The sequence below is a fragment of the Malaya genurostris genome, chromosome 3 (assembly GCF_030247185.1).
Source record: "Malaya genurostris strain Urasoe2022 chromosome 3, Malgen_1.1, whole genome shotgun sequence".
In the NCBI taxonomy this organism is placed as follows: Eukaryota; Metazoa; Arthropoda; class Insecta; order Diptera; family Culicidae; genus Malaya; species Malaya genurostris.
The window spans coordinates 126,761,965-126,776,287 of NC_080572.1; the positions used below are offsets into that span (position 1 = coordinate 126,761,965).

Consider the following 14,323-nt stretch of genomic DNA (forward strand, 5'->3'; position numbering starts at 1 on the left):
AGACCTTCACAATGACTTTTGCGAAAAATAACCATATTTCCGAAATCATATTTAAATTTTAAATGGCAAATAAAAAAAATTGAACATTGCATAATTTGGCATGTGTTTTATTTAAATTCTTAAGCTCTTAAAAACAACCTTTACAAACCGCTCATTAGACCGGTTTTCTCTATGGTCAGAAGACCTGGAATATGTTGGCAGAGGACCAACGCGCCCGAAAGAAAGGTGCTGCGGGCCATCTGTGACGGAGTGGGACTAGAAGAAGATGAGCGCAGCGAGCAAGGTGGGTCGATCAAGTGGAGGACGATCTACTAAGCATTCGCGCCTTGAGTAACTGGCGACTAGAAGCCATAGACCGAGTTATGTGGAGACGTATGCTTTGATACAGCAAAGGACACCCCAGTACTATAACTGCTAGGTAAATAAGTAACCACAGATTGGTCTCATTTTGAAAGACAGGGGTCAGGCTACGTAGCAGCGTGGTCAACAAGGCGAAAAAGTATTCCCTACAGCTGTTAGAGAACCAGTACACTTACTTTCTGAACGTCCCTTGTATATAATAAGCGGATTTTAATTTGGATATACCTTTCATTTTAATCTTCAGGTCATTCGCCTCTTCGGGGCAGAAAAGCTTTCTGACGCTATGTGCAGGGTTGGAGGTTGAATCCAGGTGGGCTGCGTCAAAGGCATCGACTAACTCATCATGCTATATCCGTCCCCAGAATCAAAAGTTATCTTTGCATGGAAAAATCTATAATTTTATTCCAATTTTCTTTTCGGAAACTTCTGAATCAAGTGATAATGTGATAGAATAATGGAAAGGCAAAATCAGACACTATGATAAAATTACTATTGAAATTGTTTATTTGTTTTTGTGAGCAATGTTTATTTAAGAGAAGAATTGCATTGATTAACTGAATGATAGAGAATTGACATCATAAATTGATAAACCTCAAACTAATGAGTTTTCAATAGATATGTTGTTATGTATTTTTAAGTGTTTGATTTTTGTGGTTGTTGTTAAAATAATATTCCGAGAGCTAGCGGAAAACGATAAATTCGTTTATAAACTACAAATATATTTAGGTATAAATGAGACAATTTTTCAAATTGTGGTTTGGTAAAAATATTATATGTTTCTGCTGATCGATACGAAAGCATTCTTCTTAATAGAAATAAAAATTATTAAGATTGTTTGCTTTATAATTCGCTATTCGCTTTCTAAATTTGAAATCATTTTTTTATTTCAAGACAATTTCAATTTGTACTGTAAATATGATTATCATAACATTGATGCGCATAAAGTTATAACCCGCAATGTGAGGTACGTCACGTTTCAGTTGCACCAAAATAAGTCCAAATAGTGCATGATATAGAAACTATAAATTATGATGTATCATCATAACATGAAAACACACTCTTTTTCAGAAATCGTGATTTTTGTTCATTTATAGAATCGAAAATTTGCCCGTGTAATGATTTCTCTCCGATTGATGCGAAATTCTCAATCCGTTGTTCGCTCAAAAGCGTTTCCTACCGATCGACAGTGTATCTTCAGATCTCTCGAAAACCGGTTCAATTCGTTTTGTTTTGTGTTTTTGTTGTTCAATCGCAAGTACATATTTTGGAAATGGTAAAAATATAACTAATTGGCATATGAAATCGCATTTAACACAACTTATTTTCTAGGCTTCAATTGAACCAGTGTTTATCAGTGAGAATGATTTAAAATCATATACTAATTGGCAAGAGATAAAATTTGTCCTCGAGCAAGCGTTTTTATCTGTGTCAAACACGACTAAGTTAAGCAATCATCCTCATAGCTCACAACCAAAAAGGTCGTTTGTGAGTACAGGCGAAGGTGAGCGTGTTTTACTTACTAATGACGTAGGGTGAAGTATTATGAAATGGTCCATCTGAGTCTTAACCACAAAATGCAATGTTTTTCGACGCATTCAACGCTTATCGTTTCTGAGGACCGTTCTGCAATGTAAGTTTAGTATTTGGGTTCTGTTGCAAAACTTTAATTTTAGTTTCAAAGAACTATAAATATAGGATATTATGATATTTTGCAAGAGGTACATTTTATAATCTCTTACCCTAGATAAGGTTGTGCAGGTTCAAATTTTATTTGAATAGTCGAATCACATTTTCGCCGAAGATGAAGAGAGGGTTATTCGAGCTGTAGATAAGGGGCTTAGAAGACCACTATCAAACTGTTTTGATAATCTTAAATTGTCAGTATCAATTACCGTTACTATGGTGCTATTATTCGTTCTATTTGGTTTTGCATACATTACCTTATATGATGAAAGTTTTTGAAATATTTGAATTTTCGAACATCAAAATTAATTTAACTACTTTTAGTTACATACAAATTAGCTATCAGTTATCAACGTTGGGCTATTATTGATTTCTTAATTAGCTGGGTTAGCGGTTCAATGTAAATGGACTCATAAACTAGTTGTGCCATTCAATGATTCTGTACGCTATGAATCGTTTGCGAAGTCTGTTGAGGTCAAATTCTGCATAAGGAATATTTGATCCAAGACTTATGTAGCAGATTTAATTTAAATTAATACAGCACCTACCACTTGGAGAAAAGCAAACATCTTACTACCGAGACAACAGGAACAAAGCGTAGTATAGTGTAGTGAGTCATAATACAATTTGAAATGAACAAACTTTTAACAAACTAAAAATACTGGTAGAGTCCAAGTTCAATCGATTTCAAAAGTTATCGAATTCGGCGTTTGTTATTAGTAATAGCAGTTTTGCCGATTTACAAATGATTCTTTGTGTGGAGAAAGTCTAGAAAATGATTCAGTATAGAATTGGAAATTTTCCACTCACTGCATACTGAGTTTTTTTTAATAACTATTGGAATATGAGTTAAAATTAAATTATTAAAATTTAAATTGGGTGTTCAGCCACAAGTGGTGACTTTTCAGCCCTATTATATACATGATTTGGTTATTACCGTGAAGACATCATTTGCTTCCGCAATTCTGTGACTTTTGTGTAGGGAAAATTCTAAACCTACTTGTATTGTGTAATGGGGAAAAGGAACTTATATAATAACTCACTAATGTCGTTTTCACTCGATGCCAAACCTAACCCAGTTTCCACTCTAACTGCTGTCAAACCGTTTGTTTGAAGCCAGCCAGTTTCGAACCTGGATTTTATATCAGCTTTGTTCAAACCCCCGTTGCTAAGTGCGAAAACAACACAGTTTCGTGAAAAATGTTTGTTTGATGAAACTACCCTGGGTCAGTTTCAGTTTTTTCAAGCGAAAACGACATAAGTAATACAGAGAGCGAATCGATTCAATTGAAGATTGCATCGATTTTTGTCGAAATTTGCTTATAATATTATGTGAAATTACATCTAATGGTTCTATATTTGTGATGCTGTGTAACTCATTTGTACTAAACCAGGGAGGACGTTTAAAAATCATTTTCAGAATTTTATTCTGAATCCTTTGAAGGTAGAACAACAACTTGACCAAATTGGTACTGCATAAAGCATGGCTGGTCTGAAAATTTGTTTATATAATAACAATTTGTTTTTTAGACAGAGCTTAGAATTTCTGTTTATAAGAGGATATAAACATTTAATATATTTATTACACTTTGCCTGGATTCCATCAATGTGATCCTTGAAAGTGACTTTTTTGTCATACGTTAAACTTAAGTATTTTGCTTGATCAGAGCATGTCAATTCCAAGCCATTCAATTAGAGAATGTGATTATTGTTTGGTTTAAGAAATGAAACTCTTGGCTTTTTTTTTTCAAAAAGTGTATTGATAGATAATTTTTTCAAAAAGTTTATTGATAGAAGAAAGTAAGCTAATTGGTCGATAACTTTATGTTTCTGCTGGGATTTTATCAGGTTTGAGGAAAAGAATTACTTTAGCGTTTCCATCTTTTTGAGAAGTAAGCTAAAGAAAAACACTTGTTGAAAATTTTAACCAAGAGTCTCAAGGCAACACCGGAAAGATTTCAAATAAGAATATTAAAAATTTCATCATTACCAGGAGCCTTCGTGTTTTTAAGTTTCCTAATGATTGACACTTGAGTTAAAGTATGATCATATTTCAGTGAGACTTTATTTTCAATAGGACTTACAACGTTCAAATTAAAATTGTGGACACTCTCGAACTGCTGAGCAAGTTTTTGAGCTTTTTCGCCATTTGTCAGAAGTACTTGATTTCCTTCCTTGAGAGCAGGAATTGGTTTCTGAGGTTTCTTAAGAACCTCAGAAAGTTTCCAGAAAGGTTTAGAATATGGTTTAATTTGTTCTACTTCTTTAGCGAAATTTTCATTTCGCAAAAGAGTAAATCTATGTTTAATTTCTTTTTGTAAATCCTTAACTATGGTTTTCATAGCAGGATCACGAGAACGTTGATATTGACGTCGACGAACATTCTTGAGCAGTTGAAGATTGTCATCGATGATAGGAGAATTTAATTTAGTTGGAGCTTTGGGAACCGAAAGATTTCTAGCTTCGATAATGTAATAACTCAAATTATCTATTGCTGTGTCGATGTTTTTTAAAATTTTTTTAAAAATAATTTCATGATCCACATGATTTCCAATGTGAGATCTGTATTCCAACCAATTAGCTCTATGATAGTTAAATATAGAACTAATTTGATTAATTATAGCTTCGTTGGAAAGTCTGAATGTTACAGGAAGACAGAGATGTCTATCTCCTCTGTGTGACGAAGAGCAAGCAAAATTTCTCCCCTCGCACTGACAACTTCAACGAGAGCTCTTCTCTTTCACATTTATACACCACTGTTGTATAAAGTGTGCACGCATCATGAGTGCGTTTGTTTATTTCCTTTTACCTCTTCCACTGAATCGCACCAAAGTGCTAGAGCACTAGCTAATAAATTCTCTGAGGTGGATGCAGATACTTTCACAGAGGTGTACACGCCGGTGAGCACTCTGCTGTATGGTTTGCGTAGAAGAAGCGTGGACACGCAAAATCAGCAAAATAAAACAATTCATCGTAAAATTTTCGGTTTTCCTTGCAAATTTTTTAAAGCAAGCCAGATCTACTCTCTATTAATTGAAGTTCACAGAAGTGTTCGCTCACCATCACGCGCCAGTGGTCACTTGGGTGTATTTAGACGAGAGCGCGTGTGAGCGATTCATGCGAAGAGAATGTGTTTCACTCGCGCCAGCTGCTTTAACCACAAGCACACACTCAAATGCTGTCTATTCGACACTGAGAAGAAGTGCGCTTTCCTCTTTGTGCGGTGCTTCGTTTTTTGCATCCTCGGTGTGGACAAGAATCTGACTCCAGCGTGTATCACTCTGGTAAATTGCCATCTCTGCAGGAAGATGATCTGAGTCAAAGTCAGCATGTGTAATCGCAATTCCACTGGACATGCTTTGCTTTTATATCCCCTAATATGAAAAATTTCGGTCGATATCTTGTGAGTTTTTACAAATCGCCTTTAAAGAAATTTAATTGTTTGCCGGTGCAGTGGCATGGCAAATATGCTTCAGCGATGAAATAAATTCCATGAATGGTTTCTACTTCGTTTCCCAAGCATTCAATAACTTTAGTATTGAAAGATGGTAAAATTCGATGTTTAATTTGCCGTTGGACAAAAATAGCAACTCCACCACCTATTCCAGTAAACCTGTCAAATCGATGAACCACTCAATGTGGATTGCTTTTCAAATTGACATTTGGTTTAAGAAAAGTTTCTGTCACAATGGCAATATGAATTTTGTGAACTTTGAGAAAATTATAAAATTCATCTTCACTCGATTTTAAAGATCGAGCATTCCAATTTAAAATATTCAAATAATTATTTAACATCACTGTTAAATTTTAAATTCATTACAATGTTATTTGCAAATTGCCATCCGATTTGAAATGAAATGCTTTCGTTAGAAGACGAATTGGAAAATTCTTAGAAGAATTAGACGTGGCATTTGCAACGTATTTTTAATTTTCAGGCATGTTCTGTAAATTTATGATCGTTGATTTGGCTTGTTGTCTAAGCGAACGAGCGTTTAAAAATTTTTCCCTGACAGGGCATTTCGAATAATTGGATTTATAATTTCCATCGCAATTTGAACATGAAAATTTATCAGTGGTTTCATTCATTGGACACCGTATATCCATATGGCAATTTTTGGTTCCATTGTTTACATCACTTCGATTGAAGTGTATTAGGTAAAGTTCATGAGAAATTCCAGAGCGTGGTTTAGAAGTTTCATTCGCGCTTTTTTTCAATTAGTATTACTTGGGAAGGGGCAAAACCAGGCAATTCTTTTAGTTCATTTTTAATTTCATCAGTACTTTGATAATTTGATAAGCCTTTCAAGACAGCCTTGAAGGGTCTGTCTGATTTTATATCATATGAATAAAATTTATGAAGTTTCTCGGATAAATATCGGATAAGACGTTCATAATTTTCCAATCCATTAGCCAAGACTCAACATTCTCCTCTTCGTCAGATTTGAAATGAGACTTTCACTTCCGGGAGAAAAGTAGAAAGCTCAGTACGAAATGCTTTGAAGTCGGAAATCATCACCGTCACTGCAGGCATAGATTGATGTTTCTTCCCAGAACGACAAGCGGGAATTTTGGGAATTTTAGAAGAAATTTCTTCTGTCGCTACAATCGGATTCAGGAAGAATCTCGTAAATATTGTTAGACGGCATAGAATCAACGGAAGTAAAGTCCGTTCGTTGTCTTTTATTTCGACATTCAGATTCTATAAGATCGTGAATGTTATTAGAGAAATGTTGAACAACGTATTGTGATTTATTCCGTATTGAATTATTTTTGGCATTAAGCTTGTTGCCTTTCCGGTTGGACGCAGGCATTTTTGAAATGAATGAAATTTGGAATTAAATGAACTAGCCTAAATTAGTCTTCGATTAGATTCCTAGTTTGGAAAAGTCTTGATAAAGACTGATTTTGTGGTAGTCTTATTAAGGACTGATTAGTTCGAAGAATAGTTCTTCGAATAGCTAGCCTAAAAAAAGTGATTAATTTCTTAGGCTTGAAAAAGACTGATTATATTAGAATATCACTCTTTGTATAGCCTTGAGAAAGGCTGTCTATTTGTTAGTCTTTAAAAGACTGTTAGTGATACAGGTAGCCTTGAGAAAGACTGAAGCCTTGAATCAATGAAACTCGTCTTCAATTAGCCCAAACAAGATCCAAATTATATTTTCGTTTTTGAGAATATATTTCTCTCAACATCGGCACTTCGAAATTTCAAGTTACCTGCGTTCAAGTGACTATGAACATTTTCTGTTTAAGTGACTATGACTTTTGCCTCCTTCTAGCACATACCATCGATGGAACCGAAACTATTTCAATGTGCGAAGCGTACGGGTACCTATTTAAAAAAAAAAGAGTTGCAATCGAGTCCATAAAAATACCAGTTTATTCGTTGTGACAGAACATGAGAGACAATACTTTTCACTGTGTTAGTCCTGTCCGGAGAAAGATGTTAGGAACTATTAGTCTCTTATTGGATCTCAGTCTCTTCTGTTTTTTTGTTAGATACCGATAAACACATAAAATTATTTTGTGTGTTTGACAAGCCGATTTTATTTTTAGAGAGGTTCGAAAAAAAACTATGATCTATTTTGCTTGTCTATAACTATAACTATTTCAATAATCAAATTTATCAATAATAAAAAAAATTTCATTACAGGTGTTCTTTTATGTATGCCAGGTTTCATGGGAAATCACAACGTTTTCAAAAACTCTCTTGATTCCACGCGTCGGTCTACACTAGCCTGTAAATTGATAACTAGTTTTTCTGGCAACCCTGGAAGAAACTCTCCACTTCCGGACATTAACGGCAATATATTTCTGTTCGACGAAAATACTGGGAAACTACAGGCCACTTTAGAGGCAAATTATCTCACCGGATTGAGAACAGCAGCTGCATCAATAGTCGCCACCGAGCAGGTGTTTTTCCCAAGAATTCAGGATAAGTCCAAGCTAATTCTGGGAATTATCGGCTGCGGAACACAGGTACATTTTTTTCGTTCAGTTGGGTTCCTTGTTAAATTAGTAACGAAAAATTTATAAATATTTATATTTTATTATTTAATAAATTTTATTTTCACGTTTTTCCATCACGGGTGATCTTGGATTTGACCACTGCTGAAGTGCTCTTCACTTTTCACGAACATTATTTCCCAATGGGCTCGTGAGCGATCTGATTAAACTTATTTATTTCAATTCCAGGGAGAGTTTCATGCTATTGGATTTATGAACACACATAAGTTTCATCAAATCAAATTATGGAATCGTACTAGAACTCGTGCCGAACTATTGAAGACGAAGTTGATCGAAATGGCGGCGATCAGCGTCAGCCCAGAAGTTGAAATATCAGTTCATGATTCCGTTTCCGATTGTTGCAAGGAATGCGATGTTCTTGTAACAGCCACCAGTTCGAACGAATCTCTGGTGTTCAAAACCTATCTGAAGCCTAATTCACATATTAATGGTACATTTTTAAATTATTTATTCGATTTAAGAGAACTAATTTTACTAATTCCCATCAGCTATTGGAGCTAGAGCTATTCATCATATCGAAATAGACCAAGATGTCTATGATGATTGTCAAGTATTCATTGACTATTGGGATGGAGTTCGAGCGGAACTAGTTAATTTGAAAGCAAATATCGTTGGTGAAATAGGCGAGGTTATGCTGCACCAGAAGAACATTCCAATTAGTGGTATCACAGTTTTTCAATCCCTTGGAATGGCCGTTGAGGATGTTGCGATAGGTCAATTGTTTTACACTAAATATCGACAGAACAATGCAAAACAACAATGTGCTTAATAGAAAAAAAAGTTTCATATTCCAAATACATAATTGTTTCAGAAAATTTTACATTTCTAAGCTAAGAAATGCAAAACTAACATCATTTCATTCGTTATGACACAAGGTACTACTCAAGTATAAAATAATTAAACGAAAGATAATTGGAAAACGTTGAAGTAGCGAAAACGAAAAAATTCTAAAAGTCGGTAAAGTGCACAGTCGGTAATATTTGAATCTTGTCCTTTCCACGTAAGTAGAATGCTGGTACATTTAAACATCTTATCTAGCAATACCGTTTCTGATGATGCTTTGAATTGGTTATAGTTGGAAGCTATGTAAGCTTCGTAAACTGACATAGTTTCATTTACCTGAGGAAATCTTTTTTTACCAGAAAATATGCATGATTCGCTTCTCGATTGTATCAGCTATCTGGAATATAATTTTAGAGTACTTGGCCCGATAATAAAATAATACGAATGTGAATATGAAGAAATTTGAGGATTTGAGTGAAGTGTAGTGTCACTTATGTTATTAAAGGATACTACCTCAATAGAGGGCGTCGTTATTTCCGAAGATTCGGCCTTGTAAAATTGTGTTCGGCTTCCCGTATTAGTTAAAGTCGGCGGATGTGTTCACTTGCCAAAAATTTCCCATAAGAGTCCAGGTCGGCCAGCGCTCCTTAGGATTCATTCCATATTCCTGTGGACTTCGATGAAGATTCGTAGAATGTTGTTGGAAGGCCTTCTGATGCTAATAGAATTTTTATACTAGTGGATATCATACCATCGATGCATACTGTAGGTTGTTGATTTTTCATGTATGACAAATACAGACGGACGACGTGCATTATTTTCGGGTCACGGAGTCTTGCTTTCAAGAACGTGCCATTTGAGCCAATTTGTTCTGATTCCTGATGTTCTGTGATATTGCAGATGTGTTCACATAGCTAGTGGGTGGTATAGATTCAATGTCATTACTTCCAAAGACCAGAGTAGTGTTGTTTTGATTAGTTCTTGTTCCTTTGTAAGGGTTGATTGTTTCACCTTTTTGAAAATTTATGAATTTTGAGGCAATATCTGCACCTGGGTGCCCGGAGAATTGAACCCGTGCAGCTGCTAGTAAGTCCTTTTCCAAGGGTAAGGTATATTGTAATGACATATTATTGTTATTGTTGTGACAGGTATTGTTACTATTTGTGTTGAAATTGCTGCTGGAGTGCCCGTTGTTGTCGTTGTTGTTGTTGTCGTGTTTGCTGTTGTAGTTGTTGTTTTACTGCGTATACTGTAATATTTGCTGTTGAAATTTGTGTTATTTTGTTGTTTACTCTTCCTATGTTTCCGTTTGAGGTTTACTTTTTCTGCTTGTTTTTCTTGCAGCCGTCGAGTGCGCTGTTTCTTGTCATACTCACTCCAGTCTCGTTTCCAGATTTTTTTTACTTCCAATGAAGCGCCAGCCACTGTCGCATGCTTGACTTTCCTTCTCTGTTTCTAAAGTTGTGCTGTCGAGTTCAGGAGTCCAGTCCAGTCCAATAGTTCTTCTTTTAGGCTTGGATGGGCGAATTTTTTCTCTTGCCTCGGGTTAGAAAATTCTGACGATAAAAATTCAACTTCTTTCATAACTTGGTAGACGATTTTGTTCATGTCTATGTTGAGACTACTAGCGTCAGCATCGATTCTTGTTTCGAATTCGTCAAATTTGTGAAGTAGAACTGCAGTCCTTTTTTCGATTGCCGACTGCGCATTAATTGCCAGTGTATTACTTGATTCATCAGCAAGAGATTCAGGCATACTTATGGTTATTATTCCACAAAATTTGGCTAACCCCACAAAATTTGGCTAACCCCTAAATGACCAAACCTGCATCGGCCAGAAATAGTCGAAAACACGTTTTCGTTCGGCACGTCAGAAAAGACATTGCACTTCGTTGCAAAACAAAAAGTGTTCTGTAAGTAGCAGAAACTTTACGTCTACTAAGCAGTTCAATTTGAACTGCTCTGCACTGATGAGTCAAAGACGAAACGTAAACATAATAAAAACGGTTATGTGCCCTACACAAAATTTGGCTAACCCCTAAATGATGCTAATGGTTTCTGATAGCTTAGAAAATTCCAGTGATATTTTTTTTCGGTTGCAGTATTAATGTTGTTTATTTTGGTCAGCTCCGTTTGAATATCGGTCAATAATGACTCGATATGATTGAATGATTCATTCGATATGGCCGTTGTTTTTAAATACTGAGTAATACAATAATACAATACATGAAATTTCCGAAATCGAAAAAAAAAATTTGTTGCCAAAAGGCTTAGAATTGCATTAAACGTCGAGATTTAGTATCATCTCGAAAGCAATTTTTTTTTTTAAAAATCGACTTTTTGGGACCCAGAAAGTTGATTTTTCCAAAAAAAAATTTTTGAGATGACACTAAATCTCGACGTTTCATGCAGTTTTGAGACTATGGTGCTTTTTCAAGATTGAAAATTTTCTAAACTTTACCGCCGAGCAGCACCCCTCACGCATGTCCGATTTAGCTCAAATTTTGCATGAGGGCTTTTTTCGAGGTGTTTAAACTTTTGAGCACTAGAGCTTTACGAAAATAGAGGTGAACCCAAAATTTTGGCACCCTTATATAAGAGCGGTAAAAATCAACGTGTTTTGTCGGTTACGTCACTTATACCATTATATCTCTGGAACCAAAAATCACAGCCTTTTGGTCTTCGAACTTGATTAATGGTCCGATAGTAGCTTTCAAACGAGCCCAAGTTTGTTAAAATCGGTTCAGTCATCTCTGAGAAAATTGAGCGGTAAAAATATCTTCGAAAAGTGCACACACATACACACACATACACACACATACACCCACACACACATACACCCACACACACATACACCCACACACACATACACCCACACACACATACACCCACACCCACCCACCTACACACACACACACACACACACACACACACACACACACACACATACACACACACAGAGACATTTTCCGATTTCGTCGAACTGAGTCGAATGGTATATAACACTATGGGTCTCCGAGGCTCCGTTCGAAAGTCGGTTTTACCAGCAATTCTAATATCTTTATAGAGAAAGGCAAAAAGCACTACTCGCCGCGGGTCAAGAAATGTAAAAGTAAATGATGAATAATTTGCGCTCGCGGGTTTGTGGCACAATGCCCAAAAAGCACCCGTTCACTCGGGCGGTTGAAATCTGGACAGATGCCGTTTGGAATTCGGCGGAAAAAAACCTAACCACGAATAGATCCACTGGGTTCCGGCTACCATGTTCTGAAAGGCGACAATTGCAGTAGTTTCTTTTGGCATTAACAATTGTCATAATTTTGAACGCGTATAACTCAGTTGTTTGTTGATAGACTATTATAATTTAACTATCAATCGATTCGGAAATATTTAACTTGAACATATGAGGTAACATCGCTTAAGTATTTTAATAGTATACCATTGAAAAATCGATTTGAACCTATGTTTCACGAACCAATCAGAGCTTGTCATAATGATGTCATCCTCTCGACCGTACAAACTATCGCGCAAAAGAGAATCTATTAACATATGACCCTTCGGACTGTGAGCTAGGCAAATTTTTTGATTAGTGGATGACAAAACAAAACATTATTTCGCTCGACGAATATTGCAAGGTGTGTGGATGATGCTTCAAGTCACTATTAAACCCAAATTAGCGACTTCCACTTTATCGAGGATAAAGCAAATTCTTACAATATTATTATTTTTGGAACGGGTATGGCGAATTTATGTTAAAAAGTAATGTTTGGAGCTATTTTCAAATCTGAGATGGTGACTGGGTTGTCAAGTAGCGTTTGAAAATTGATGTTGTCGGCTTGTCGAAAATTAAAAAGGGCAAAGAAGTGTAGCTATTGGAGATATTTTGTCGAAGGTTTGTCAAGAGAAACCTCAGTGAGACATTCTTGGAACACCGTCAGACGACCTGACCTCGCAAAAAGATGCTTGTTGGAATTGTTCAACAAGTTTCTTGAGCAAAATTTTGTTCCACCTGACTGGAGGCAAATAAAAATTATCACCATTCATAAGTCAGGGAAACCAGCTTCCAATCATAACTCATATAAACCCATCGCAATATTGTCCTGCATCAGAAAATTGTTCGAAAACATTATTCTTCGACACTTGGGTAGAGGCAAAGATATCATATTAACAAGATATCCAGCTCTCACATTTCTCGAACAAATCATTGGCAACATCTTTTTTTGCGAGCATGGCGCCCTCAGGTGAGTCCGCATCGAATCTCCTACGTAGAAGTATAGGGAAGAAATGTCAAATTCGTGCGCGCCAAAATAGTAACCCGACGCACCCATACAATTGACATGATATGTTGAATGTGACGCCGTGCAATGGCGTTGCTGAACTGAAAATTGATTTCGTTCCAAGCTGGCAGGGTCTGGTAGAGGCTAATGGTTTGTTGTCAGATACTCAATTTGGCTTCCGCAGGAATAAAGGGACGAATGATTGCCTTGAATTGCTTTCGCCCGATATCCACATTAACTTCGCTCAAAAACAACAAATGGCATCTGTATTTTTAGACATTAAAGGAGCATTTGATTCAGTTTCCATTGATGTTCTTTCAGACTAGATCCATCCACATGGAATTCCAGCGATTATAAATAATTATTTGCACAACCTTTTGTCAGAGAAATGCATGTATGGTTCACATAGCGATTTGGCAACATTCAGAATTAGCTACATGGATCTCCCGCAAGGCTCATGCCTCAGTCCGCTCCTCTATAATTTTTACGTGAATGACATTGACAGCTGTTTAGTAACCCCATGTACACTAAGACAGTTGACAGATGATTACATGGTTTCAGCTACTGGACCCAAAGCTGTTGATCTGCAAAAACCATTGCAAGATAGCTTAGATAACCTGTCTGTTTGGGCTGTTCATCTGGGTATCGATTTCTCTGCGGAGAAAACAGAGCTGGTCGGCTTTTCAAGCATGATCCCGCGCTGCTTCAGCTTCATTTGATGGGAAGAATGATCCAACAGGTTTTGACTTTAAAATACATTGGGGTGTGGTTTGATTCCAAATGCACGTGGAGAGGACACATTAGGTATTTGATAACAAAATGCCAACAAAGAGTTTTTTTTAAACAATAACAGGATATTGAAGGGGTGCTCATCCGGAAGATCCAATAAAATTGTATCAGACAACGATACTTTCTGTGATGGAATATGGATGCGTTTGTGTTCGTTCGGCTGCAAACTCTCATATTATCAAACTTGAGCGAATTCAGTATCGTTGTTTGCGAATCGCCTTAGGCTGCATGTATTCTACACATTCGATGAGTCTTGAAGTTCTGGCGGGAGTTCTTCCATTGAAAGATCGTTTTTAGGAGCTTCCATCATGAATGCTAAAAATTTGAATCCCCTGGTTATTAATCCTAAATCTCAAACAAGATTCATGACAAATATATTTTAACCATATGTCACAGGAAATCAAC

At 36.3% G+C, this 14,323-nt stretch overlaps 1 protein-coding gene across 1 annotated transcript; it reads left to right on the forward strand.

Annotated features, from left to right (window-relative positions):
* Positions 1-1,452: 1,452 nt before the first annotated feature.
* On the forward strand, positions 1,453-10,319 carry LOC131438634 (ketimine reductase mu-crystallin). Its single transcript, XM_058608771.1, has 5 exons — positions 1,453-1,633; positions 1,690-1,861; positions 7,697-8,022; positions 8,239-8,500; positions 8,559-10,319. The coding sequence occupies exons 1-5, from the start codon at positions 1,631-1,633 to the stop codon at positions 8,837-8,839; spliced, it is 1,044 nt and encodes a 347-aa protein (XP_058464754.1). The 5' UTR covers positions 1,453-1,630; the 3' UTR covers positions 8,840-10,319.
* The last annotated feature ends 4,004 nt before the right edge of the window (positions 10,320-14,323 follow it).